The following is a 25462-nucleotide window of genomic DNA, read 5'->3' on the forward strand; positions in this document are numbered from 1 at the left end:
ACTACTTCTTCTTCTACTACTACTACTACTACTACTACTATTACTTCTACTACTACTTCTACTATTACTTCTACTACTACTACTTCTACTATTACTTCTACTACTACTACTACTACTACTACTACTACTATTACTTCTGCTACTTCTATTACTAATATTACTACTGCTTCTACTATTACTACTACTATTACTTCTACTACTACTTCTACTATTACTTCTACTACTACTACTTCTACTATTACTTCTACTACTACTACTACTACTACTATTACTTCTGCTACTTCTATTACTAATATTACTACTGCTTCTACTATTACTACTACTATTACTTCTACTACTACTTCTACTATTACTTCTACTACTATTACTTCTACTACTACTACTACTACTACTACTACTATTACTTCTGCTACTTCTATTACTAATATTACTACTTCTTCTACTATTACTACTACTACTTCTACTATTACTACTACTATTACTTCTGCTACTTCTATTACTAATATTACTACTTCTTCTACTATTACTACTACTACTTCTACTATTACTACTACTATTACTACTTCTACTACTCCTTCTACTACTCCTTCTACTTCTACTACTACTGCTACTAGTACTACTACAACTTCTACTACTAATAGTACACATACTACTACTTCTACTACTACTACTACTAATAGTACTACTACTACTACTATTTCTACAACTACTACTACTTCTACTACTATTACTTCTCGTACTACTACTTGTACTACTACTACTACTACTACTATTACTGCTACTACAACTAATGATCATAACAATAATGATGATAATAATATAAATAATAATATTAAGAATTACTAAAGCTAGAGCCGTCACTCAGTGCAGAGAGGCATGACCTGCCTAGGTAGAGTCGTGTGTTAACCTTAAACCATACTATCCCCCACCCCCATTTAGTAACGACACATGACACCGAGGTTGGATGTGAAATGGCCACAGCAGCCGTTTATTAATTTCACAGTTTTATAAAAACAATTTAAATCCGAAACATTCGGATAACTAGTTAGGAATCCACCAGAGAATTCCTCCTAATAATTCACATGACCCAACATGGGTCAGAATCATAAATAACAATTAAACGTTAACATTAACCCGAGCAGAGGAAGTCCTTGAAGCCCCTTCAGATGTTCCTTTCAAGAACACACCGAATTAGCCATCTGCAAACCACTAATTACCTCCAGCCGTAAACCAGCTCGGAAGCACCGTTCACCTCTGCAGATGGCTCCAACCACTAGAAGTCCACTTCAAGGGGATAACACCCGATGAAGCCCTCAAGTGATATACCGACCACTAGAAGTCCACTTCAAAGGGATAACACCCGATGAAGCCTTCAAGTGACATACCTTCTACCAGAAGACCACTTCAAAGGGATAACACCCGATGAAGTCTTCAACCATGTACCTTTTTTGGGGGACGCATACCCCCGATGCGACCCCCCCACCATTTTGTACTGACTGGCCTCAAGGACTCCCCCCGCCAGCTGCCATGACAACAGAACCTACTCCGGAAAAAAGAAAAACATGTTAAATAAGCACACAAAATAAAACACAACGCTCATAGACAGACGTACATAAGACCTAAGGAGTAACAAAACAAGGGTGGGAGGGTGGGAGCCTTGCTTACTGTGTGTTACTCCTCCCGCTGCTTCCGGCTCAATGCCGAGAAACAGCGGGAAGCGCAGCAACGGCCCCCCCCGCCCCCCTTAACTCCTCCCCGTCCCTCCTTCAGCTCCTTCAACTTTCCCTCACCTCGTAACATTAACCCTTTCCCTACCAGGACGGTCATGTCGGCTTCCCTTAAGCCTGCAGCTGCGTCCAGCCTCTTCTTGACCTGCCTAGGTAGAGTCGTGTGTTAACCTTAAACCATACTATCCCCCACCCCCATTTAGTAACGACACATGACACCGAGGTTGGATGTGAAATGGCCACAGCAGCCGTTTATTAATTTCACAGTTTTATAAAAACAATTTAAATCCGAAACATTCGGATAACTAGTTAGGAATCCACCAGAGAATTCCTCCTAATAATTCACATGACCCAACATGGGTCAGAATCATAAATAACAATTAAACGTTAACATTAACCCGAGCAGAGGAAGTCCTTGAAGCCCCTTCAGATGTTCCTTTCAAGAACACACCGAATTAGCCATCTGCAAACCACTAATTACCTCCAGCCGTAAACCAGCTCGGAAGCACCGTTCACCTCTGCAGATGGCTCCAACCACTAGAAGTCCACTTCAAGGGGATAACACCCGATGAAGCCCTCAAGTGATATACCGACCACTAGAAGTCCACTTCAAAGGGATAACACCCGATGAAGCCTTCAAGTGACATACCTTCTACCAGAAGACCACTTCAAAGGGATAACACCCGATGAAGTCTTCAACCATGTACCTTTTTTGGGGGACGCATACCCCCGATGCGACCCCCCCACCATTTTGTACTGACTGGCCTCAAGGACTCCCCCCGCCACCGCGAAACAGGCCTTGACCACCTTAAGCCTGTGAGTTCCTCCACACCACCACCGCCCTTTCTATGCCTTCTGCTATAGCCAAGCTCCAAATATCAATGCCAACCTCGGTCAGATGAACCCCGTCACTCCTCCAGAAATTCCCCAATCCTGACTCCAAATCCCTATGCCTCACGCAAATGCCCCCGTTCTTCGCCACAAAACGGGACACCGCCCGGTTAACTTTTATCCGAGCCTTATTGACTCTCTCCACCGATCTAGCTAACCGCCAATGCTTCCTTGGGACTATGTCCGACCACACTACCACCAACTTGGGATAAGATACCCACAAACACAACAAATCATGTTTGATATCCCGCACCAACTCACGAAAAGGGCGGACTCCTAAGTCATTCCCACCCACGTGCAACACTAAAACCTCCGGAACCCTATCAAGCCGCACATATGTCTGGAATTCCGCCAACACCCTGTTCCACGACATACCTCTAAACCCCAGCCAATGCACAACCGCATCCTGTCGCGGAATGCGCAACTGGCGACCATCCGGGCGGACGTCCGCCCTCAAAGCCCCCCAGTGCACGTACGAATGACCCATCAACCACACCAGACAAGGAGGCGAATCTGAAACGGAAAACACAGTTAGGCACCACCATATAACATTTGCAAGCATAAACAACAAAATTACAACATATGGGGGCGGACATAGGACTTAAACCTTTTAGACTCCCAACGACCAATACGCCTCACCCCCTCATCATCCAACCCCCAGCGCCCTGCTTCCGTTGCTGCGCCAATCCGGAAGGAATGAGATGAATATGAGCCTGCCGCAACCCCAACCGCCGTCAAACATTTTTTAAAAACAGCTCCAAACTGAAACCTGGACAAGAACGACCCGTCCACATGACGTAACAAAGGCAAATCTGGAGACCCCCTGTTTTTTGTAAAACCCCGCATGCACTCTACTGGGCACATGACCGACCCCGGGAGAGCGAACAAAACTATCAGTTTTCCCTTCCCTAATTGGTCAGTTTTTGATCTACGCAACCATACCTCCAACCGATCTGCAAAAAGGCTCACCTCCCCAGATCTCAGCCCCCCTGCCTGTTTAGTACTTGGCGACACCAACTCACCTATTCTAAATGCTCCGAAGAACGCCAACGAGAAAGCCAACCGAAACAAATCCATTTCATCTGAAGAACGACATACCGATGCCAATGAACCGCCCAACAAGCCCAGCAAAGCAAACGACACCGGCCTTCTACTATCCGCCTCCACCCTACCTCTGCGCAACCCCTTCAAAGCCTGCGATACCAGAAATTCCTTCGATACATCCCGCAAGCCCCGCAACTTAAGCCCAAACGCCACCGCGGATATAAACTGGTTCACCTTCGCTACTGAAAACCCCCCCTCCCAGGCATCCCCTAACCAATACAAAAGTGCCACCAACCTGTCTCTATCCGTATTGACATCACCCAACTCTCTTACCCACTCCTCCCACTGCCTCCAACAAGCAGCATAAGCCCTCCACGTCGTGCGCGCCAAAGACCTTTGTAACAGCTGCTCTACGGGACCGATACCAGATCCCATAGATGATCCGGACAAGCCAAACCGAGACGTTCCGCTCCCGGGGCCAATTGCCGAAACCGGTCCCACTGCGAGCGAGAAAGAGCATCAGCAACACAATTCCGTACACCCGGGACATGCACCGCCACCACCCACGCGTTCAACGACAAACACACCAACACTAAATGTCGCAACAATTGAACTACCGGAGGAGAGGACGCCGTGATGTTATTAATGGCAAGCACCACCCCCATGTTGTCGCAGTAAAAACGGACCTTCTTATCCCTGAGCCTGTCCCCCCAAATGGTAGCCGCCACCACGATGGGAAACAGCTCGAGCAGGGCCAGATTCCGCGTCAATCCACTGGACACCCAGCTAGCCGGCCATTGACCTGCGCACCACGGACCTCCCCCGTAAGCTCCAAAGCCACCCGCCCCAGCCGCATCCGTGAAAATATTCAGATCACTCGTATCCTGCGCTGGGGCCATCCATAGCGAGCGACCATTGTACTGGCCCAAGAAGTCATCCCAAACCTGAAGATCAGCTCGGTGCTCCTCCTTGAGCCTCACAAAATGATGCGGCGCCCGCACTCCCGCCGTTGCCGCCGCCAACCTTCTACCAAACACCCTCCCCATCGGCATAATCCGGCAGGCGAAATTCAACTTCCCCAGCAGCGACTGAAGCTCCCTCAGCGACATTTTCTTCCTTCTACAAGCCCGTCGCACCTCCAGCCTCAAAGCACCCAACTTATCCGCCGGGAGCCGACACTCCATTGCCACCGAGTCAATTTCGATTCCCAAGAAACAAATCGTCGCTACCGGGCCCTCCGTTTTTTTCGGCGCCAAAGGGATCCCAAAATCCCTCGCCACCTTCTGCAGGGCATGAAGCAAGTTACCGCAAACCGGCGAACCCCCCGGGCCAACGCACAAAAAATCATCTAAGTAATGGATCAACGAATCGACCCCGGATACTCCCCTCGTTACCCACTCCACGAAGCTACTAAACGCCTCGAAGTATGCACAAGAAAGAGAACACCCCATCGGAAGGCACCGATCCACGTAAAAGGCCCCATTCCAAAAACAACCCAACAGCCGTTGGCTTTCTGGATGCACCGGCAACAACCTGAACGCCGCCTCGATGTCGGTTTTTGCTAGCAGCGCCCCCGGACCCGCAGCCCGCACTAACCCCACCGCCTTATCGAATGAGGTATAAACTACGGAACACAACTCGTGATCAATCCCGTCATTTACCGACGAACCTTTGGGATACGATAAATGTTGAATCAAACGAAACTTTCCGGGCTCGCGTTTAGGGACAATACCCAAAGGGGACACAACTAAATCTTTCACCGGCGACTCCACAAATGGCCCCGACATGCGCCCCAACGAAACTTCTTTTAACAACTTTTCCGACACGACTTCCGCATGCAAGTAAGCCGATTTTAAATTTCTCCGCGTAACCGGAACCTCATAAGGAGGCGGAGGAATCACAAAACCAACACTAAACCCTTCCTAAAGCAACTTAGCTGCCGCCCTATCCGGATACTCATTTAGATAAGGGGCCATCCTTTCCACCCTCACCGGCGACACCCCCTTGACCAGCCCCGTGCTGGTTCCCGGACCTCTTTTTCCGCAGACATTTTGCCGCCCCGTGTGATGCACCATTACACTCGGAGCACACGTGCTTGAACTTGCACGTGGCCCCAAACTTGCACTGGCCTTCATTGAATTGCCAGCAAAACCCCGCCTTTCCCCCGCCGCTTGGTCCACTCTGACTAGACTGGCCTCCCTGGCCACCGCTCCCGGGAAAGGGCTGCCTAACCGGAGCCGTAACCCGTAACCAGAGAGCAATATCCTTCTGGTCCCACCGAATCGCCGGCCGAACCGCCTTCCGCTGACGGAATTGCTCATCATATCGCAGCCACGCCTGACCCCCATACGCCCTATGAGCCTCCCCAATAGCATCAAAATAACAAAATAACGCCGAACAATTTTCCGGCGCCTTTTCCCCTATCACACTAGCCAATATGGCGAACGCCTGCGACCAATTAACGAACGTCTGCGGGATAAGCCTATACCGCCGCCGTTCCTCCTCGTCCTTTTTACTCTCATCCCGCTTGCTCTTATCCAAATTGAATTTAGCCAGCGGCAAGAGAGAAAAAATTTCAACATATTCATCTTTCCAGATCCGATCACGCACCTCCTGCTTTAAATGCGCCCCCAACGGACCCTCAAAACAAACATACACCTCCCCCCGAGCACGATCGTCCATGCGCACTCGATCGCCGTCCTTCTGTGCCTCAGTCTGCACCGACACCGCGACCGCCTCTCTAACCGCCACCACAGGACGCGCCTGCAACGATCCCACGTCCCTGGGGCCTTCCCAAACTACCGCAGGGGACACTTCCGTTACTACCGGCGCCGCGGCCCTATCCAGGCGCCCCACCAGCTCCCGTAAGCAACCCACTAACTCTGCCAAACCCGCTCCGTCGCGTCCGCCCGCGCCACTACCGGCCCCCGATGCTATGCTAGCAGCCCCCCCGCCGACACCCGACATAAAAATCGCTGGATAAGACAATAATGGAGTTATACACTCACCGGGCTGCACAGGCGCTGTATTCCCGTCAGCCGGACCATCCTGACCTCGACGATAGACGTCCAGTTCACCTTCCTCCAGTTCTTCTCTCGCCGACGACTGTCCCTCCCAACGACATCTTCGAAAAGGGGATGAGGACGCGCTGACCGATGGGCCGGCAACCTGCCGCCCGACCGCCGGGACCCAGACTTCCGACCGGACCTGTTGCCTCGACGTCGCTGCAGATCTAGTCGTCCGTCTAGACGATCCTGACGAAGCCTGCCCCCTGGCCGGAACATCACCATGCGGGGCGGCCGTACCTTGCTCTCGACATCTTCCATCTGATGGGGGAGGGGTGACAGGGAGCCCAGCCTGCGACTCCCTGCTTACCGCCGGACCCCGTCGCGGCCTGGGATTCCTGCCAGGACGCAGGGCCTGGGAAGGGGCGGTCCTCCCAGCTGCCTGGCCTGCAGCGTCCGGGATCGGGCTCCCTCTGCGACGCCGTGTCCGCGGGACTACCTCCGGACTAAGGCGCTCTGGAGGTCGGGACCGCCGAGAGGGACGGGTCGACACAGCCTGCATCGCCGTCACCCCTGCCACCGCTCTCTGCCTGCCCAGCGCAGGAGCGGTTGTTGCCGACTCCCCCCCCGCCGCCATAGCCATGCTCGTAGGGGGGCCGGGGGAGGGGAGCCTGTCCCTTACAACAGACCCCGAACGCCGTGCCCGACGTGGCGAAACGGCGTCCGGGATCCGCGTTAATGCAGCCACGGTCTCCTCCAGCCATCCGGGACCGTGGTGCACAGCAGCGGCGCGCAGCCGCTCTAAAATCAGGGCCTCTGCCATCACTAAAAAACCGGGCAACGGGGAGCTTTGCTTACTGTGTGTTACTCCTCCCGCTGCTTCCGGCTCAATGCCGAGAAACAGCGGGAAGCGCAGCAACGGCCCCCCCCCGCCCCCCTTAACTCCTCCCCGTCCCTCCTTCAGCTCCTTCAACTTTCCCTCACCTCGTAACATTAACCCTTTCCCTACCAGGACGGTCATGTCGGCTTCCCTTAAGCCTGCAGCTGCGTCCAGCCTCTTCTGGACTGGCAAGTGCCTGACTTAGTGGTACTTGCGGCCTCGGCGCCGGGGAAATTAAACATCGTTTTCTCAGTCAGATAACATGCATAGCTGTGTCAAAAGGTCTGTTACCATTGCCCTCCCCATTCCCTATATTGCTCTGTCAGCAGTTTTGAGGACTCAGAAGTGCTGACAGATTCCCTTTAAAAGGGGTTGTCCCGATTTACATAAACCCCGACTATCAGCTATTATTGTAGAGAAGCTGCAAACAGTTACACATTTCTCCTGCAGTGGCCACTACAGGAGAAATGTGGTATTACATGTTACCTATTCAAATGAATGAGGCATATAGACAGTGGTTGAAGCATTCTCTGACAGATTTATGAGGAAAAAAAGATCACTGGTCCAAACTATGTCCAGCCAGGACTTTAGGTCCCATAAGAATGTCCTTCCATGACATTTAGTAGCAATGATTAATGTTCTTTTGTAACAATATATTATACATATCGTATATCTAGAGAGTCTGTAAGATATTGAATCTCCTTAAGGAATAATCCCTCGTTTCTCGTTCTTATGTTTAGTATGTGAAGGAGTCTTGATAAGTAACCGCAGCCAGGGAATCTTAGAGAGTTTAAACTACCCAGATCTCTATCCGAACAACCAGCACTGCAACTGGACCATACAGACGACGACTGGGAATACAATCAGCTACAGGTTCAGTACCTTCCAGCTTGAAGACATCAGCTGCAGTTATGATTACGTCAAGGTACGCCAAAAGCCTATCCAATAGTACAGTTATTGGGTCTAGTGCGCATAGTATTTTGCAGTGTTTGACAGTTTTTTTCCCGCGTTTTTTGCCCGCGGCCGTTGATTTTAATGCAAAAACCACGGGCCAAAACCACCGCACAAAACACTCCAAACAAGCGCCCCAGGTTTTTTCTGCATCCCATTGATTTCAATGGGAGGTCAGAGGCAGAAACCTCTTAAAGAAAGAGCATGCTGCTATTTTTTTTTGTTCCGTAAGCGGCCAAAAGCCACCCGGGGAAAAAAACGCCTCTGCCTCTTATTGAAATCAATGGTGGGCACTTTAACCTAATAAAATCAAATAAACTCAAATCAAACAAGAACTGAGCTTAAATTAGCGAGAGGAGCGAGAGAGGCTGCAGACTGACCTGACAGGGAGCCGACTATTGGAATGAGCCCAGAACGGCATCCTGCAGCTTGCATTGTATTGTAAGACATACAAGCTGCAGAAACAAACTGTAAAACATTTTTAATTTAAAATTAATTACAAATCTAAGGGCTCATGCACACATCTGTGACCTTTTATTCGGCCGCAAAGCACGAATCAGCAAACGGGCCATTAAATAGAATGGGCGAGCCTGAACCGCAAAAACGGACAGGAATTGGACCTGCTCTATAATTTGCGGAACGGACACACGGATCCCCACAAAAATTGGTATTTGTGCGTGATGAATGGATTTAAAAAAACGGACAGCACACTGAAGAATTTCACTGAAGTGTGCATCAGCCCTAAAAGTACATGCAATACAAATAAAATAAATGTGTCCTAAACTGTCCATAGCCTTTAAGTGCTACATCCTTCATTCTGAGGATCGTGGGGGTCCCAGCAGTCAGGCCCCCAACAATGAGGAGGTGATTGCATATCATAGTTATCTAGATACATGATAATAAAGCATTACACGGCTTAGATTTCAATGGGCACCTATTGATTTCAATGTATCAAACAAGGAATGGTTGGCTGCTTTAGTGCAGAATCAGCGCCACTCTTGACAATGAGCTGTGGCTGGTATTATAGCTCAGCCCTACTCATATGAATGGGACTGAACTGCAATACCAGACACAGCCCATGGACATGGGTGGCGCTGTTTCTAGAAGAAAACAGCCAAGCTTTTCTAATCTACACATTTTATTTATCCTTCTTTTCAAAAAGGATTCTCTAGGGATTGTAATAGTACTACACACATTAGCTGCGCACCTTTTATCTATGATAGCTGAGACTGAATGTGGGATTGATTCATTTTTGATAAGAGACGTTCTTGACAAGACATTATTTAATTTACTGGTGTTATTAATATATTGTGCACTTTTCAGAGAACCAGACCCTACCCTCTCTAGTAATGGTCACAATGGCCCATTATGGGGTTTGTAATGCAGTTTTATGGGTGCAGGCCGTGATACTAAAAATGGCCTAACATTATAACCTGGATCTTCAAAATGTACAGAATTTGGACCTAGCTGGATTAACATATTAACACCCTCCACCCCCTTCCATAATTACAGCTGCCGTCGATTTCACACTTTTTACAATCCTCTCTAGTAGCAATTTCAGGAACAAATCTTTATCATCCTTTCTGGATCCTCGTACGTTACATTTACTTCTTCACAAATCATTCATCTAAAGACGCTGCAGATTAGTGAAGTGATACAACTGCCGAAGTCCGGAGGAGGAAACTGAGTCACTGTGGTCACATAGACAGGATGTGCCCATTCACCCGCTCACAAGAACATAGCAAATTTAGGTTGATGTCACATAGAAAAAAAAAGCAAATAACTTCATTTACATGCAGCAATCTTTGAATTATTATTATTTTTTTTATATTACACCAAGGGGTCATCCGGTGTTAGAAAAACATGGCTGCTCTCTTCCAAAAACAGCGCCACATCTGTCCATGGGTTGTGTCTAGTATTGCAGTTAAGCTCCATTGTAGTTAATGGGGCTGAGCTGCGCTATCATACAGAACATGTGGACTGTTGTGGTGCTGTTTTTGAAAGAAAACAGCCATGTTTTTCTAATCCTGGATAATTTTTAAAAAAAACACATTGCCCAGTCATGTCACATATTAGGTTAGGATTTGGTCCTGATGACTTTTTCCCTTTGGTGAAGAAAATAATCACATGATAATCACATAAATTCAGACCGAAAAATTTAGGTTGCAAAATGGTCACAGTCATCCACGATTTGACTGCAACCTTTGCATGGTCAAAAGTTACTGTGGAGTCCCAGCCATTTAGAACAAGCAGGAGGAGTTTGTCTCTTGCTATTATAATGCACAGTGTCATGTGGGAGGAGTTTGTTTCTTGCTATTATAATGCAGTGTCATGCGGGAGGAGTTTGTCTCTTGCTATTATAATGCACAGTGTAATGTGGGAGGAGTTTGCTTTATGAGTGTCTAACTCTCATCATCTCAGGAATTATACTTATCCACTAATTTGTATTTTAGATTCCAAATAATAAAGAGAACAGAGGTCTGTCAATAGGACATACTCCTTTAAGCTAGAGCAGGGGTCAGCCACCTTCGGCGCAGACTGTCAGGGGATGCTGGGAGTTGTAGTATCGCAACAGCTGGAGTGCCGTAGGTTGCGAAGTCTGATCCCTGAGATAGAGCACCTATTAGATGATTTGAAGTACACATTTATTGCTTTTGTACCCGCTGAACATGTAAATGATGTGGATCTAGGCCTTTTTAGCCAAGGGACAAAAAATATCCATCAGAGCCTTTATCCTACATGAGTCTTATATGCGGGCAGGTAAAATACAGTATACATGTAGACTAGGCAAGTTAGAGGTGCCTTTCAGCGGGTGCAGTAATACCTGCTGAGAATATAATATAATAGATGTCCGAGAGAGTATGATAAGAAGCATGTTTAGTAATAAAAACCATGCAACAGCCCAAAAGGTTGTACCAGTTGTGTCGGATTATTGACGTTTACTATTCTTAAATATTTTGCAATATTGAATATTTAGGGTCAGTTCACACGGCGGATTTTGCGTGGCAGGTCTCGCCGCAAAATCCGCCATGGAATTATTCTTCCTCCTTTGACTTCAATGGGAGGTTCGGGTGGAATCGCCCGAAGATCGAGTAGGATTCTTCTTTTTCCCACTAGCTGAAAACATTCTTTTGAAATGAATGGGAAGCGAAATTTTGTGGCGGAATGTGTGACGGGTTACGTAGCAAAAATTCCGCCGTAATTAACCGGGCCTTACTGTACTCGAGAAGCTTATGAAATTTTGCCTTGAATCAGCAAAATCCCTAATTTCTGGGGACAATCAGGTCTTAAAGATCCCTCTTCTTCATCATTGACCAACTACACAACACTACTTCCCTTTCAGATTATCTCATATAGTATACATTTCCATACAGGGGGAAAAAAGTCACCCTAAAATGGCCAAAAATTCCGACATGATCGTCTGCGACTTATTTGTCCTATAGGGAAATATTGAGGTATTGTGTCAGTCGTGGTTTTACCACGACCATTGTGTGATCAAAAGTCAATGTGGAGTCCTTGCCTAAAGGGGTTCTATGATAAATCTGTTGATTACACAAAGAATAAGAGTCCTCATGCTGAGATTTCCGTTGCTGGACCCCCATCAACATCATAAACTGAAGGCCTCCATCTCTGGGCTCTATGGCGATATGACTATGTACGTGCAGCCACCACTTCACTGGTCAACTGGAGTTACAAAAACTTACCAGTGCTTCCAGTAAAGAGGTGGCCACTGTGCAGTCAGTACTGGGACCCGTTATTCCTGGACGTCAATGGTGTTGGTGGATGGATCCTCATCAGTCTGAATCTCATGACTAATGTCTGAGGAACGTGTTATGGAAGTCAATGATTGGAAAATCCCTTTAAACACTTAATTAGGAGAACATATATTAATGAAAGATGTAGTGTTGTGCAGTTTTCCAAGACGGAATTACTCACCATCTACCAAGATATTTTTTAAATAATGGCGACTAGGATTGTAAATGCATTCAAAAGTCCCCCCTAGGGTATGTAAACAGGAAAATCACTGCCAATGCCAGGCCAATATGTGGCCTGAGAGGTGACAATGAGCTTCCAGTACTGCTGGAAATAAGTTTGTGCTTTTCTCTTAGAGTTGAAGGATTCAGATTTATTTCCTGAATTTCAGCCATCTGTTCCTGCAGGAAACCAACAAAAATTCTATACAAAAAGAACATTCCGTTTTAGTAAATGAGTGGTGGGACCTTATTGGGTTGGGTTTTTGTTAAAGGAGTTGCCAACTGTTCCTGAAATCTCACGCCAATGAAAAAAGGCATACAAAGGCAGCAGGGTTCTGTATCCCACAGACTACGCCAGTCACTATACACTGAATCACCCTCTTTTGGACTTGGGAGGTGTATATATATTTTTCATTGCAAAAAGAGACTGATGTGTTTTATTTTTCTAAATGTAATACAGGATAAAGAGAATGTGCTATCATTTATTTAGTAATGTTTAGTAGTTTAGATTAGAGCATTTAGATTTTATACTTACAGTGCGTGGCCAGTTCCGGAGGCATGAGTCTAAGTATACATATATTCATCTCCCCTCCCCCCGCTGCGCTCCAGACGATGATTGACATTATTTTTTTCCTATTACTGTGCATAGAGAGAAAAGTTTCAATCACCGGCTGGAGAGGGGGTGGGTATTGTGGCGGGAGCAAGATTATATGAATATACAAGGACTTATGCCGTGCGCCGTAAGTATAAATATCGAAATACTCCTTAATGACTGAACAGTTACTGAAATCAGCACGCTTGTAACTTCTTCATGCTGCATAAAGAAGAGACAGAACCGCTTTAAAGAGTCTCTGTCATCACATTATAAGTGCCGTATCTCCTACATAAGGAGATGGGCGCTATAATGTAGGTGACAGCAGTGCTTTTTATTTAAAAAAAACAATCTATTTTAACCATGTTATTAGCGATTTTAGCTTTATGCTTTATGGGCGTGTTTTACTATTGACCAAGTGGGCGTTGTACAGAGGAGTGTATGACGCTGACCAATCAGTGACCAATCAGCGTCATACACTTCTCTCCGAAAATTTAGTCAGCGCATAGGGATCCTTTCAGATCGCTATGTGCTGTTTTATACTAACACATTAACAATACTGAAGTGTTTAGACAGTGAATAGACATTCCACGGGATGTCTATTCACAATCTCTGCACTTCGTTAATGTTTCTGTAGAAGTTACAGCAGAGCAAGCGTAATCCCGCGAGATTACGCTGTAAATGACAGGTTACAACGAGATTACGCTTTCTCTGCTGTAACTACCGCAGAAACAGTAACGAAGTGCAGAGATTATGAATAGACATCCCGCGGAATGTCTATTCACTGTCTAAACACTTCAGTATTGTTAATGTGTTCGTATAAGACAGCACATAAGGATCTAGCAGGATCCCTATGTGCTGAGGAAATGAATGGAGAGAGGTGTGTGATGCTGATTGGTCACTGATTGGTCAGCGTCATACACTCCTCTGTACAACGCCCACTTGGTCAATAGTAAAACACGCCCAGTTGTCCATTGAGAAACTCGTTAGCATAAAGCAAAAATCGCTAATAACATGGTAAAAATAGATTGTTTTTTTTAATAAAAAGCATTACTGTCACCTACATTATAGCGCCCATCTCCTTATGTAGGAGATACGGCACTTATAATGTGGTGATAGAGCCTCTTTAAGTCTGTATAAAAATAAATGATGCACTTTTTTGAATTTATTTTTTTACATTTTTCAAAAAATTCCCTGGGCGTGGGAATATCGGTGACATCCTTTCTTCTTTTTCTGTATAGACAGGACAGCAGAGTGTGTTTGCTTTATGACACATGCGACGGGCATTTTTCCCTTCCCAAATCTGCTTAACCCTTAGAAAAATATCCCTTGTTAGAATGTGTATTTTCATATAGAATTTATTGTCTGCTATGTTAGCAATGGTAATTGGAAAAATATTCCTTAACTTCCTTATGGAAGTCTAACACAGGGGTGTACATGGAGCAGAGTGGGCCCTATAGCAATAATCAAAAGGGGCTTCTGGTTCTTAGCAGCTCCACGTGTTACCACACCTCAGCAGAGGGTCCAGCATTTCTTTACCCCATTCCCTTTCCATCCCCTGTTATACCTTATTCACACGAACGGGATAATCGGGCGCTTGAACGGACCGTTTGAATGAAAAAATAAGACGTCCTATTTTTGCCAATTTTCACAGATCCTTCAATAGACTCAAGTCTATGAGGGATCCATGAAATCCCACACGGATGCAAATTGGCCGTGAAAAACTGCAGTTTTTCACGGCCGATTTAACACCCATTATGTGAATAAGCCCTTAGAGATGGTGGCATGACTCTCAGGCTAGTTTTCCTCATTCTTTATTTTCTAATGTGGTCCCTATGGAAGTAGAAATTGGAGAACTTAACTCTTCATGGGATGCACTGTATGTAGATAGATAGGGTGTGCAGTGTACCCACATGAGATAAGAGTTTCTATAGGTTAGGCTATAGGAGTGGCCGCAGTACAGCCCACATCGGCTCATGAGTATATGTTGCATGCAATTATATGGGGGGCTGCCTAGTGGGCCATATTAGACCCATTACTGTTTTTCTCTGAGGGCATTTTTAAAGGAGTTGTCCGGTTTCAGCACATTAATATTATTCTTTTGTATAATTAGAAGTTCTACAATTTTCCAATATACTTTCTGTATTAATTCCTCACGGTTTTCAAGATCTGTGCTTGCTGTTATTCAGTAGGAACATTCGTTATTTACTTCCAGTGGATACATTTCTGTCCTGGTCATGTGATGGACACACAGGTGTTGGGATCGTTACAAGACACAACTAACGATCCCAGCACCTGTGTGTCCATCACATGACCACGGACAGAATTTTATCCATTGGAAGTAAATAATGAATATTCCTACTGCATAACAACAAGCAGAGATCTTCAAAACCTGTACAGAAAGTGTATTGGAAAATGTGAAAAAAAAATGTATACAAAAAAATAACATTAAAGGGGTTTTCCAGCCACTAAAAATTGATGGCCTAGACTCAGGATAGGCCATCAATAGCTGATGGGTCGGGTCCAACTTTCGGGATCAGCAGTTTTGAAGGGGCCACAGAGCTTACAGTGAATCGTCGACATGCATTTAGCGGCGATTCGCAGTATTGCAGTCTTCTCCCATTGAAGTGAATGGGAGAAAAGGCTGCATGAATCGCCGCTAAATGCGTGTCGACGATTCACAGTGAGCAAGAAGAAATGTAGGGGAAGCAGAGCTTGTACGAGCGCTGCGGCCCCTTCAAAACAGCTGATCGGCGCGGATCACTTTAAGTTTAAACCACTTTAATTTGTTAAAATCGGACAACCCCTTTAAGTCTTTCAAACAGTCCCTCAGATTTCTAATTCTACCATTGGACTGATCCCTAAACATGTTACTTTCTTATAGCCAACGCTAGCACCCATCACCCTGGCCCACTTTACATGGCAAGGCAATAGTTAATAGACATGACTAGCTACTTGCAATCTTAAGGCCAGGATCACACACACAGTTTTGATGCAGTTTTTGGATCAGTTTTTTTTTAGCCAAACACAGGAGTGGACATAGCCGAAAGGAGATGCATCAGTCTTTTCTTTATACCTTTCCTTCCTTTTGGATCCACTTCTGCCTTTGGCAAAAAAAAAACTGACAACAACTACATCAAAACTATGTGTGTGATCATGGCCTTAGAATTTCCATTCCGCTGTATATGACTGTACAGAGTTCTTTTGATCTTGTGGTTACTTGAAGTTCCTGCGTGCAAATTAATTCCAGATTCTTACAAGATTGGAGCATGCCATGTGTTAAAAATAAAATCCAAAAATATTCAGATTTGAGATGGTTTTCATTCAGACAAGCGAGCCCTGGCATGAATGACTCATTTCTTCTCGTTTTTTTTGTGTTCTGGAAAAAATCTGAGGACCACACCCTGCCAGCTCAGAGCAATGTGACTTTAGCTGTTAGTAATGTCTAATAAAGCGTGTTTTGTGCTCGACCACCAGCTCAATCAGAGCGATACGCCTGGATAAAATCAGAGGCATGGGGATATAAAGAGGGAACTCCCTGCACATTGAAGACAGAGGCAGCGCTTAAAGAGGCTCTGTCACCAGATTTTGAAACCCCTATCTGCTATTGCAGCAGATCGGCGCTGCAATGTAGATTACAGTAACGTTTTTAAAAACGAGCATTTTTGGCCAAGTTATGACCATTTTTATATTTATGTAAATGAGGCTTTCTAAAGTACAACTGGGCGTGTTTAACGTTAAAGTACAACTGGGCGTGTATTATGTGTGTTACATGGGGGCGTGTTTACTTGTTTTACTAGCTGGGCGTTGTGACGAGAATTATCATCCACTTCTCTTCAGAACGCCCAGCTTCTGGCAGTGCAGACACACAGCGTGTTCTCGAGAGATCACACTGTGATGTCACTCACTTCCTGCCCCAACGCCGATGCTGCTGCAGAATCAACTGTAGCCTCTGGTGCCGATGTGTCCTCGCTCGTCCGACACGATGCAGGACCTGGGGCAGGAAGTGAGTGACGTCACAGTGTGATCTCTCGAGAACACGCGGTGTCTGCACTGCCAGAAGCTGGGCGTTCTGAAGAGAAGTGGATGATAATTCTCGTCACAACGCCCAGCTAGTAAAACAAGTAAACACGCCCAGATGTATATACACAATACACGCCCAGATGTACACACACAAGACACGCCCAGTTGTACTTTTACTGTAAACACGCCCAGTTGTACTTTACATAAATATAAAAATGGTCATAACTTGGCCAAAAATGCTCGTTTTTAAAAAAAAAACAAAACGTTACTCTTATCTCCATTGCAGCGCCGATCTGCTGCAATAGGAGATAGGGGTTGCAAAATCTGGTGACAGAGCCTCTTTAACAGGAGCAGAAAGAAGGCAGACCGGGCCTGCATTAGGCCCCCGGGCTGCCATGACAGCCATCGGCACCCCGCGATTGTGTCGCAGGAGGCCAATGGGTTGTCAGATGGGGTTACCCCTCTTTCTAACGGCTTAGATATCGCGGTCACTTTTGACCTCCGCATCTATGTGGTTAAAAGGCCAGGATCAGAGCGATCTCTGTTAGAGGCCGTTAGTGCGAGGTGTCAGCTGTAATGCACAGCTGACACCCGCAGCGTATGGAGCGGGCTCAGCGCGTGAGCCAGCTTCATACTAAAACCCCCAAACCAGGATGTGTAGTTAAGTCCAGGTGCATGAAGGGGTTAAAGAGGACCTGTCACCTCTCCTGACATGTCTGTTTTAATAAATACTTGTATTGCCTAATGAAATAATTCTGGTGCATATTTTCTTAGAAATTTATGTTGTAATGTTCCTCTATTATTCCTCCTACAAATTTATAAATAAATTGACATCTGGATGTTACCAGTTGGGGGTGTGTCCCTACACAGTCTGACACTGTCCAATCAGTGTCGATAGAGTGAGATTGTGTAGGGACACACCCCTTTGCCAAGGTGAATTGTAACCCCCAGTTGTCAATTTATTCTGAATTTTCCAGAAGGAATAACAAGGCAACAATTGTGTTGTGTACGTGTGCGTGTGTGTGTACGTGTGTGAGTGTGTGTGGGGGGGGGGGGTCGACAGGCTGTTGCAGTGGGCCGTCCCCTCTTTCTAGCGGCTTAGTGGTTACATATTATTTATAGACACGTCAATGGGAGGTTTCCACTGATGTCTATTATATACATTTTACTGTAATTCAAGTTATTTGAATGATATGGTATTTATGTGGTAAGGGTGTGCGAAGGGTTTTTGTCTTCTGATTAATTTTTAATAGGGTTCATACAAGAGACAAGGCCAGTGTTGTGGATAGAATAAGGGGCCCTGTAGCATAGATTGAAATAGGCACCTCATTATGATGCCGGATTTTGCCATCCAGGACAAAAGGGCCTGGTGTTTGTTTTGCCCATCATACCCATTCCATGACCCTTTGGCGAATTCCCCAACTGCTAACAACGCTATACTCTGTAAATGGAAGTTCTGCACTGGCACTCGCCACCCAATAGCAAAGGGGATGAGACCAACCAAGACTGGGTCCTATAGCAAATGCATGACCTGTCTGTATTGGACGTATGACATTGGAAAAGGCTGCACTTTTAGGCTGGGTTCACACGAGCATGTTACGTCCGTAAAGAACGGAACGTATTTCGGCCGCAAGTCCCAGACCGAACACACTACAGGGAGCCGGGCTCCTAGCATCATAGTTATGTACGATGCTAGGAGACCCTGCCTCTCCGTGGAACTACTGTCCCGTACTGAAAACATGATTACAGTACGGGACAGTTGTCCCGCAGCGAGGCAGGGACTCCTAGCATCGTACATAACTATGATGCTAGGAGCCCGACTCCCAGCACTGTGTTCGGTCCGGGACTTGCGGCCGAAATACGTTCCGTCCTTTACGGACGTAACATGCTGGTGTGAACCCAGCCTTATGTTCACACGCAAAATCAAAAACTGCTAAAAATGATGGAGTTGTTTTCGAGAGAAAACAGTCTCTGACTTTCAGGTGTTTTTGGAGCCGAAAACTTTTTTTTTGAGGAGTTTTTTTGGAGCTGTTTTTGGAACTGTTTTTCCATTGACACAATAAAAAACAGCTCTAAAAATGGCTCAACAGGTGACATGCTCCTTTCTACGGGGAGTCGTTTTACGCGCCGACATTTAAAACAGCGGCGTAAAAAAAAAACTCTCGCCTGAACTAAACGCCATATTTGCCATTGAATTCAACGGGCAGATGTTTGTAGGCGTTTAGCTAGCGTTTTTCAAGGCGTATTTCGAGGCGTTTATGACCCGTAATACGCCTGAAAACTCTGCGTGTGAACATACCTTTAGGCTTTCATCACACATATCTTTTTGAGGCTTTATTTTTTTTTTTTGCTAAGAAGCACATTAAAAATAATTGCATTTTTTTTAAACTATTTCTTTGTGCCGTTTTTTTCCTATTCATTACATTTAGAACATACGTCTTTTCATGGCATTTTTCAAGTCTTATAGAGAAGCCTATGGGGAAAACACTGGGAAAAAAATCCATACCTAGAGCCAGCTGCGTCACTGACCCCCAAAAAAAGCACCTCAAGCATTGTTTGTAGTGTGTTTTATATTTCATTATACGCTTTCATCTAACATATGGTTGCAGCATTTTTGGCCCAAAAAAAAAAAGCCGGAAAATTACCCAGGAAAAACATCACATGTGAATGGTGTGAAATCACCCTTATAAGCTGCAGACTAAAAGGTTTACTGTACCTTTAAATATTTATTAAAGGCAAAGTGTCACAAGTTACCAATTTCTATCTTGTGACGTAGGAACTGTATGGTGTAATAAAATATTTGATGTGTTTGTTGTCAGTAGTACGCAGCCCCTCGCTGCCATGGACAGTGATGTCTGTGTATCGGAGGTATCTATGGATATGAGGCTCTGTATACTAGCGTACACGTGGTCAGGAGGAAACGGTTTAAATAGTGTATGCTGAGAACAAGAGTGAAAACACTGTTTTTGTGGTTGTTGCTAAGGAACAATCAAACAAATACAGAATTATTTTTCCTATTAGATACACATATGCAAAAAGCTAAACTTCCTTTAATTTGGCCTCAATGGGACTTTATGGATGTCAGATTATGGTACGGACATAGTAAAGTTAAATAAATATTTTAAAGAGAAGTTCTGGTTTGGTGTCAATTTACATATATTAGAGAATAAAGGGTTGTCTGCTTTGAATAATCCCTTTTTGTTAGACGGGACCCCTGATAATAATCTGACTACTGGATGGGACCCCTAGCGATCAGCTGTAATCTGTGGGGGAATGTGGCAGCAAGTGTTACATTTTCCTGCAGTGCCACCACAGGGGAAATGGAGAATTACACAGGTCCCATTCAAATCAACAGACTGTTAATGTAATGCCCGGATATGCTGGGTCCTCCAGAGTAAGTGATGTTCTTTGTAGCTGCTCTCCGTTCTGGCTAATAGATTTTGGTCCTAAACAGTGGATTCTCCTCTATTAACTCAGAATTCCCTAATAGAATACATGAAAATACTTTTTCTAAACACAACAACCCCTTAATATTGAACTTGCCCCATATACAAGTTGGTGTGATTACAATAATAGAGCATAGTAGCGGTGGGGCAATCATATTGAATGGAGTGAAGTGAGATTCCTTAAGGCTGATCATGGCCGCCTAATCACAGAATACCGGCTGCATTACAGAGTGCACGGCACAAAATCCCTCATACTACCGAAACCCAAAAAATTATGGGGAACGTTTATCAAAATTGCTCTACTTTTCATTTGCAGCAGTTTTGATAAATCCCCCCAACGTGTATTTTTGCCCTGGTTGTCCCAAGATTACGACCACTCACAAGAATATCATACAAATGTGAGAGATGGGGCATATAACACACTACCGCAGAGGCCAGAACGCACAACAAACTCCAAATGTGAACTGTGCCTTAGTGCATTTTCATCTAATGGAGGGTTGCCACCAGGTTAGTGAACCTCTGGGCCAGCCGTTATTAACACCAGGAGGCCGATGAGAGTAACTTTTTGAATTACCAGACTATAGGAAAACTCAGTTGTTATACCATGGTTTCCTTAGTAGACTTATAAATCAAAAATAGAGTGCAATGCCATGATCTTTACCATGTGATACTGGGCTTTTACATTGCCATGCTCTTCTCTTTACAATTTTTCCAAAATGTTTAGGAGGCATGAGCAGAATATAATGTATTGATTGTAGCCAGTAAAGGGAGCAATCACAAACAATAGTACAATGGGGCAAAAGCAAATTCTTAATATATTCTCATATTTTAACCGTACGGTATTCTAAAAAATACTAAAAATTCTTCGAATGGTGGATCTGGTTAGGGTTCGGCATTCTGGTTAGGGTTCAGCTCGGATTGAATGGTAATAATAAATTTTGTAAATCAGTATTTATTCCTTTTCAGCTTTATGATGGACCTAATAACCAAGCCAGACTTATCGGGACTTACTGTAAAGATCAGTTGCCTCCAGATGGCGCTACCAATGGTACAAGCCTTCATGTTGTCTTCCAGACCGACAGTATGGGTACACATCGAGGATTTCAGCTATTATGGAACATCAATGGTAAGACCAGTTTATAAAGATTATTCTTCATTTACATATCCAGCCATCGCAGTTCGCCATAGATACTGTATCCATTTACATTGCTTCCTGACCTTACCTCAGAGATTATATTATTGCTGTTTGCACATGTCCTGTATCCATAGGAAAATTAGATTAGAGCCACTGTCAGTAAACAGCCACTCTATTCTGTCAGCATTTGTTGGTTAAGGGTAGCACTGAGACAAACTTTGCAAGATTTAAAGAAATTGTCTCATCTCGAACCCCTTCTCTAAATAGCGACCAGCTGAATAGGTCTGACATCTGAAACCCTGGCGATCCCCAGGAGAAGCTTTGAGCGCTACCCATTTCTCCTACAGTGGCCACTGCTGGAGAAATGTGGTATTACGTGGCAACCATGTAATACATGGTCACACTGACTCCTCTCTGCTCTCTATAATGCTCATATTCCCTAATAGCCATATACGTACAGGGGTTGTTCTAATGAGATAACTCCTTTAAATTGCACCCCTGTACTACTCATAGTATAAATGATATCCCAAGGTGGAGCTTAGCTTTTAATAAATGGAATAGTAACATATTATTAGTTTTCTGGCACAAGAAAACATACGTTTATTACAAATTTCTTGAATTTCATTTAGTTACTGATTCCTGCCATGTGTGAATAAATGGAAACAAAGGAACGTTTGAAAAGATTTGTATTTCCTTCAATGTTTCTAATTAGATATAATAAATGTAGCAGAGCTGATTTTGTCGTCTAGCACAGTGGGTCGTAATATCACATTGGTTTTTGTGTTTTTTTCCATGGGACTGATGTTAATTACATTGTTTTGCTTATAATACAATACAGAGCCAGAGAATCTATGGAAATATTATTTCAGTATTAGACATTTTTAAAAGTGTATGTTTATGTGTTTAGCTTTTCTCTGCGCTGATATTTTCTCAGTATTTTCTGTCCACTATTGCCAGGAAAAGTCATAGGCCTGTCAGGGGAATAACAAATATATAGGTGAGATATAAGAGAACAAAGTAATGATGGATAGATGAGATAATATAGATAAGATAAGAAGACAGACAGCTATGACACAGACAGACAGCTATGAGGCAGACCGACAGACAGACAGACAGATATGAGACAGACAGATAGACATGAGACAGATGATAGATAGATAGATAGATAGATAGATAGATAGATAGATAGATAGATAGATAGATAGATAGATAGATAGATAGATAGATAGATATGAGATAGATAGATATGAGATAGATAGATATGAGATAGATAGATATGGGATAGATAGATAGATAGATAGATAGATAGATAGATAGATAGATAGATAGATAGATAGATATGAGATAGATAGATATGAGATAGATAGATATGAGATAGATAGATAGATGATAGATAGATAGATAGATAGATAGATAGATAGATAGATAGATAGATAGATAGATAGATAGATAGATAGATAGATAGATAGATAGATAGATATGAGATAGATAGATATGAGATAGATAGATAGATAGATAGATATGAGATAGATAGATATGGGATAGATAGATAGATAGATAGATAGATAGATAGATAGATAGATAGATAGATAGATAGATAGATAGATAGATAGATAGATAGATAGATAGATAGATAGATATGAGATAGATAGATATGAGATAGATAGATAGATAGATAGATAGATAGATAGATAGATAGATAGATAGATAGATAGATAGTGTAGAAAGACCCTAAGGGTATGTTCACACGGCTTATTTACGGACGTAATTCGGGCGTTTTACACCTCGATTTACGTCCGCATATGCGCCTCGATAGCGTTGGGAAACATCTGCCCATTCATTTGAATGGGTTTTACGATGTTCTGTTCAGACGGTCATTTTTTTACGCGCCGCTGTCAAAAGGTGGCGCGTAAAAAAGACGCCCGCGACAAAGAAGTGCCTGTCACTTCTTCAGACGTAATTGGAGCCGTTTTCCATTGACTCGATGGAAAAGCCGCTCCAATTACGTCCGTAATGGACGCAGCGAAATAGCGCCTCAACATGCCATGACGTCTGAAATTACGGAGCTGTTTTCTCCTGAAAACAGCCCCGTAATTTCATCCGTTACGGACGCTGCCGTGTGAACATACCCTAACAAAGCCAGAGAAATAGGCTCCTACATAAAACATAAAAAAAAAAAAAGAATACAAAAAGCAAAGCCAGCTGTTACATGTCTCTCGTCACATTGTACTCTGCCCGGCTTCCACAGACTACAATTCGCTGAGTGAAAAATTTCCGGATATTTATCTAAAAATAGGGATATCAGTCCAGCTGATGTCATTTCACACACCAGGCAACGGAAATGGAAGTCAGTTTTCCGTAATAAAGATACAAGTGAAGGAGACGCAGGTGCTGGCGTGCTGAATGATGTCATTACGAAAGAAGACACAATTAACAGCACAAGTATACGGAGAAATAATGACACAAATCATTCATTTCACAATAAGAATTTTTGCAAATAATTTGTTTACGATTTGTTTTTTATATATTTTAATATTAAATATTATAATTTTTATTTCATTTCTAAACAATGTTACAATCATTCCAGTTGTCTTCGCTTTTGATTTTTTAAATCTTAAAATCAACGATGGCGTGGTCTATAAAGAAAAGGATAAGGCCTTGTTCACACATTGCAATTCTGCATTGATTTTTACGCCCAAAAACAGGAACGGAACCTAAACAGAAGAAATATATAAAGGGTCTCCTCTCATAGATCCAATTCTGGTTTTGGCTTAAAAAATGCATGCAAAATCTGCATCAAATATGCACTGTGTGAACAAGAGCTGAGGCTGGATTCCTAGATTGCATATTTGTTGCAGATTTTGTTGTAGAGTTTCTAGCCAAAGACAGGAGTGGATCAAGGAGTTAGGACAAGTATAAGTTCTTCTTTTATATTTCCCATTCCTTTTGTAATCACTTCCGGCTTTGGCTCAAAAATCTGCAACAAATACACAATGTGTGAATCCAACTTAAGGCTAAGTTCACACGGTATTTAAGTTGAGGCTGAAAAATCAAACGCTAAGGCCACGTTCAGATGTGGCGGAATTGTTGTTGAATTCTGCTGCGGACAGTCCACTGTGGAATTCTGCAGCAGCCGTTTTTAAAGTTTTTAACATTTGTATTCTCAACAGTGGCACAACTACCGCTGTAGCAGCAGTAGCGGCTGCTACGGGGCCCGCGGCATGAGGGGGCCCGTGTCGCCCGCCGGCACAGGCCCCCACCATGGCCGGAGGCTCCGCTAGCAGCCGCTATGGCTGCTACAGCGCGATGCCACTGAACACTACGGCAGAGCAGGGAGGTATCTCCCCGCTCTGCCATTAAACAAAAGACATGTATCCCCTATCCACAGGATATACACAGGACAGGGGATACATGTGTGATCGCTGACAGCGATAGGGAGAACGGGGGACTGAAAGTCCCCTGAAGTTCTCCATCACAAACCTCGGACTTCCGTAGAAATGAATGGAGCGCCGGTATCGCTTGTGCGCATGCGTGACCAGCGCTCCTTTCATTTTTATTGAGCTGCGCAGACGCCAGAAGTCAGAGGTTAGTCATGGAGAACTTGTGGGGAATTTCGGTCCCCCGTTCTCCCTATCGCTGCCAGCGATCACACATGTATCCCCTATCCTGTGGAGAGGGGATACATGTCTTTTGTAGGACACACTGTAGGTCGGATTTTTTGGGGGGGTTGGGGCTGCATGGCGTTACCTACGAGGGGGCTGTATAGCATTATCTACAGGGGGGCTGTATAGCGT

General features: G+C 44.4%; 1 protein-coding gene across 1 annotated transcript in view; it reads left to right on the forward strand.

The window, feature by feature from the left end:
- CUBN (cubilin) overlaps positions 1–25462 on the forward strand; it is a 190371-nt gene that overhangs the window by 57591 nt on the left and 107318 nt on the right. The window contains exons 27-28 of the mRNA XM_075828736.1: positions 8288–8472; positions 21500–21659. Of these exons, the coding sequence (XP_075684851.1) occupies positions 8288–8472; positions 21500–21659 (345 nt within the window). The remainder of the gene's footprint in view (positions 1–8287; positions 8473–21499; positions 21660–25462) is intronic.

The sequence above is a fragment of the Rhinoderma darwinii genome, chromosome 5, assembly GCF_050947455.1.
Source record: "Rhinoderma darwinii isolate aRhiDar2 chromosome 5, aRhiDar2.hap1, whole genome shotgun sequence".
NCBI classification, from domain to species: Eukaryota; Metazoa; Chordata; class Amphibia; order Anura; family Rhinodermatidae; genus Rhinoderma; species Rhinoderma darwinii.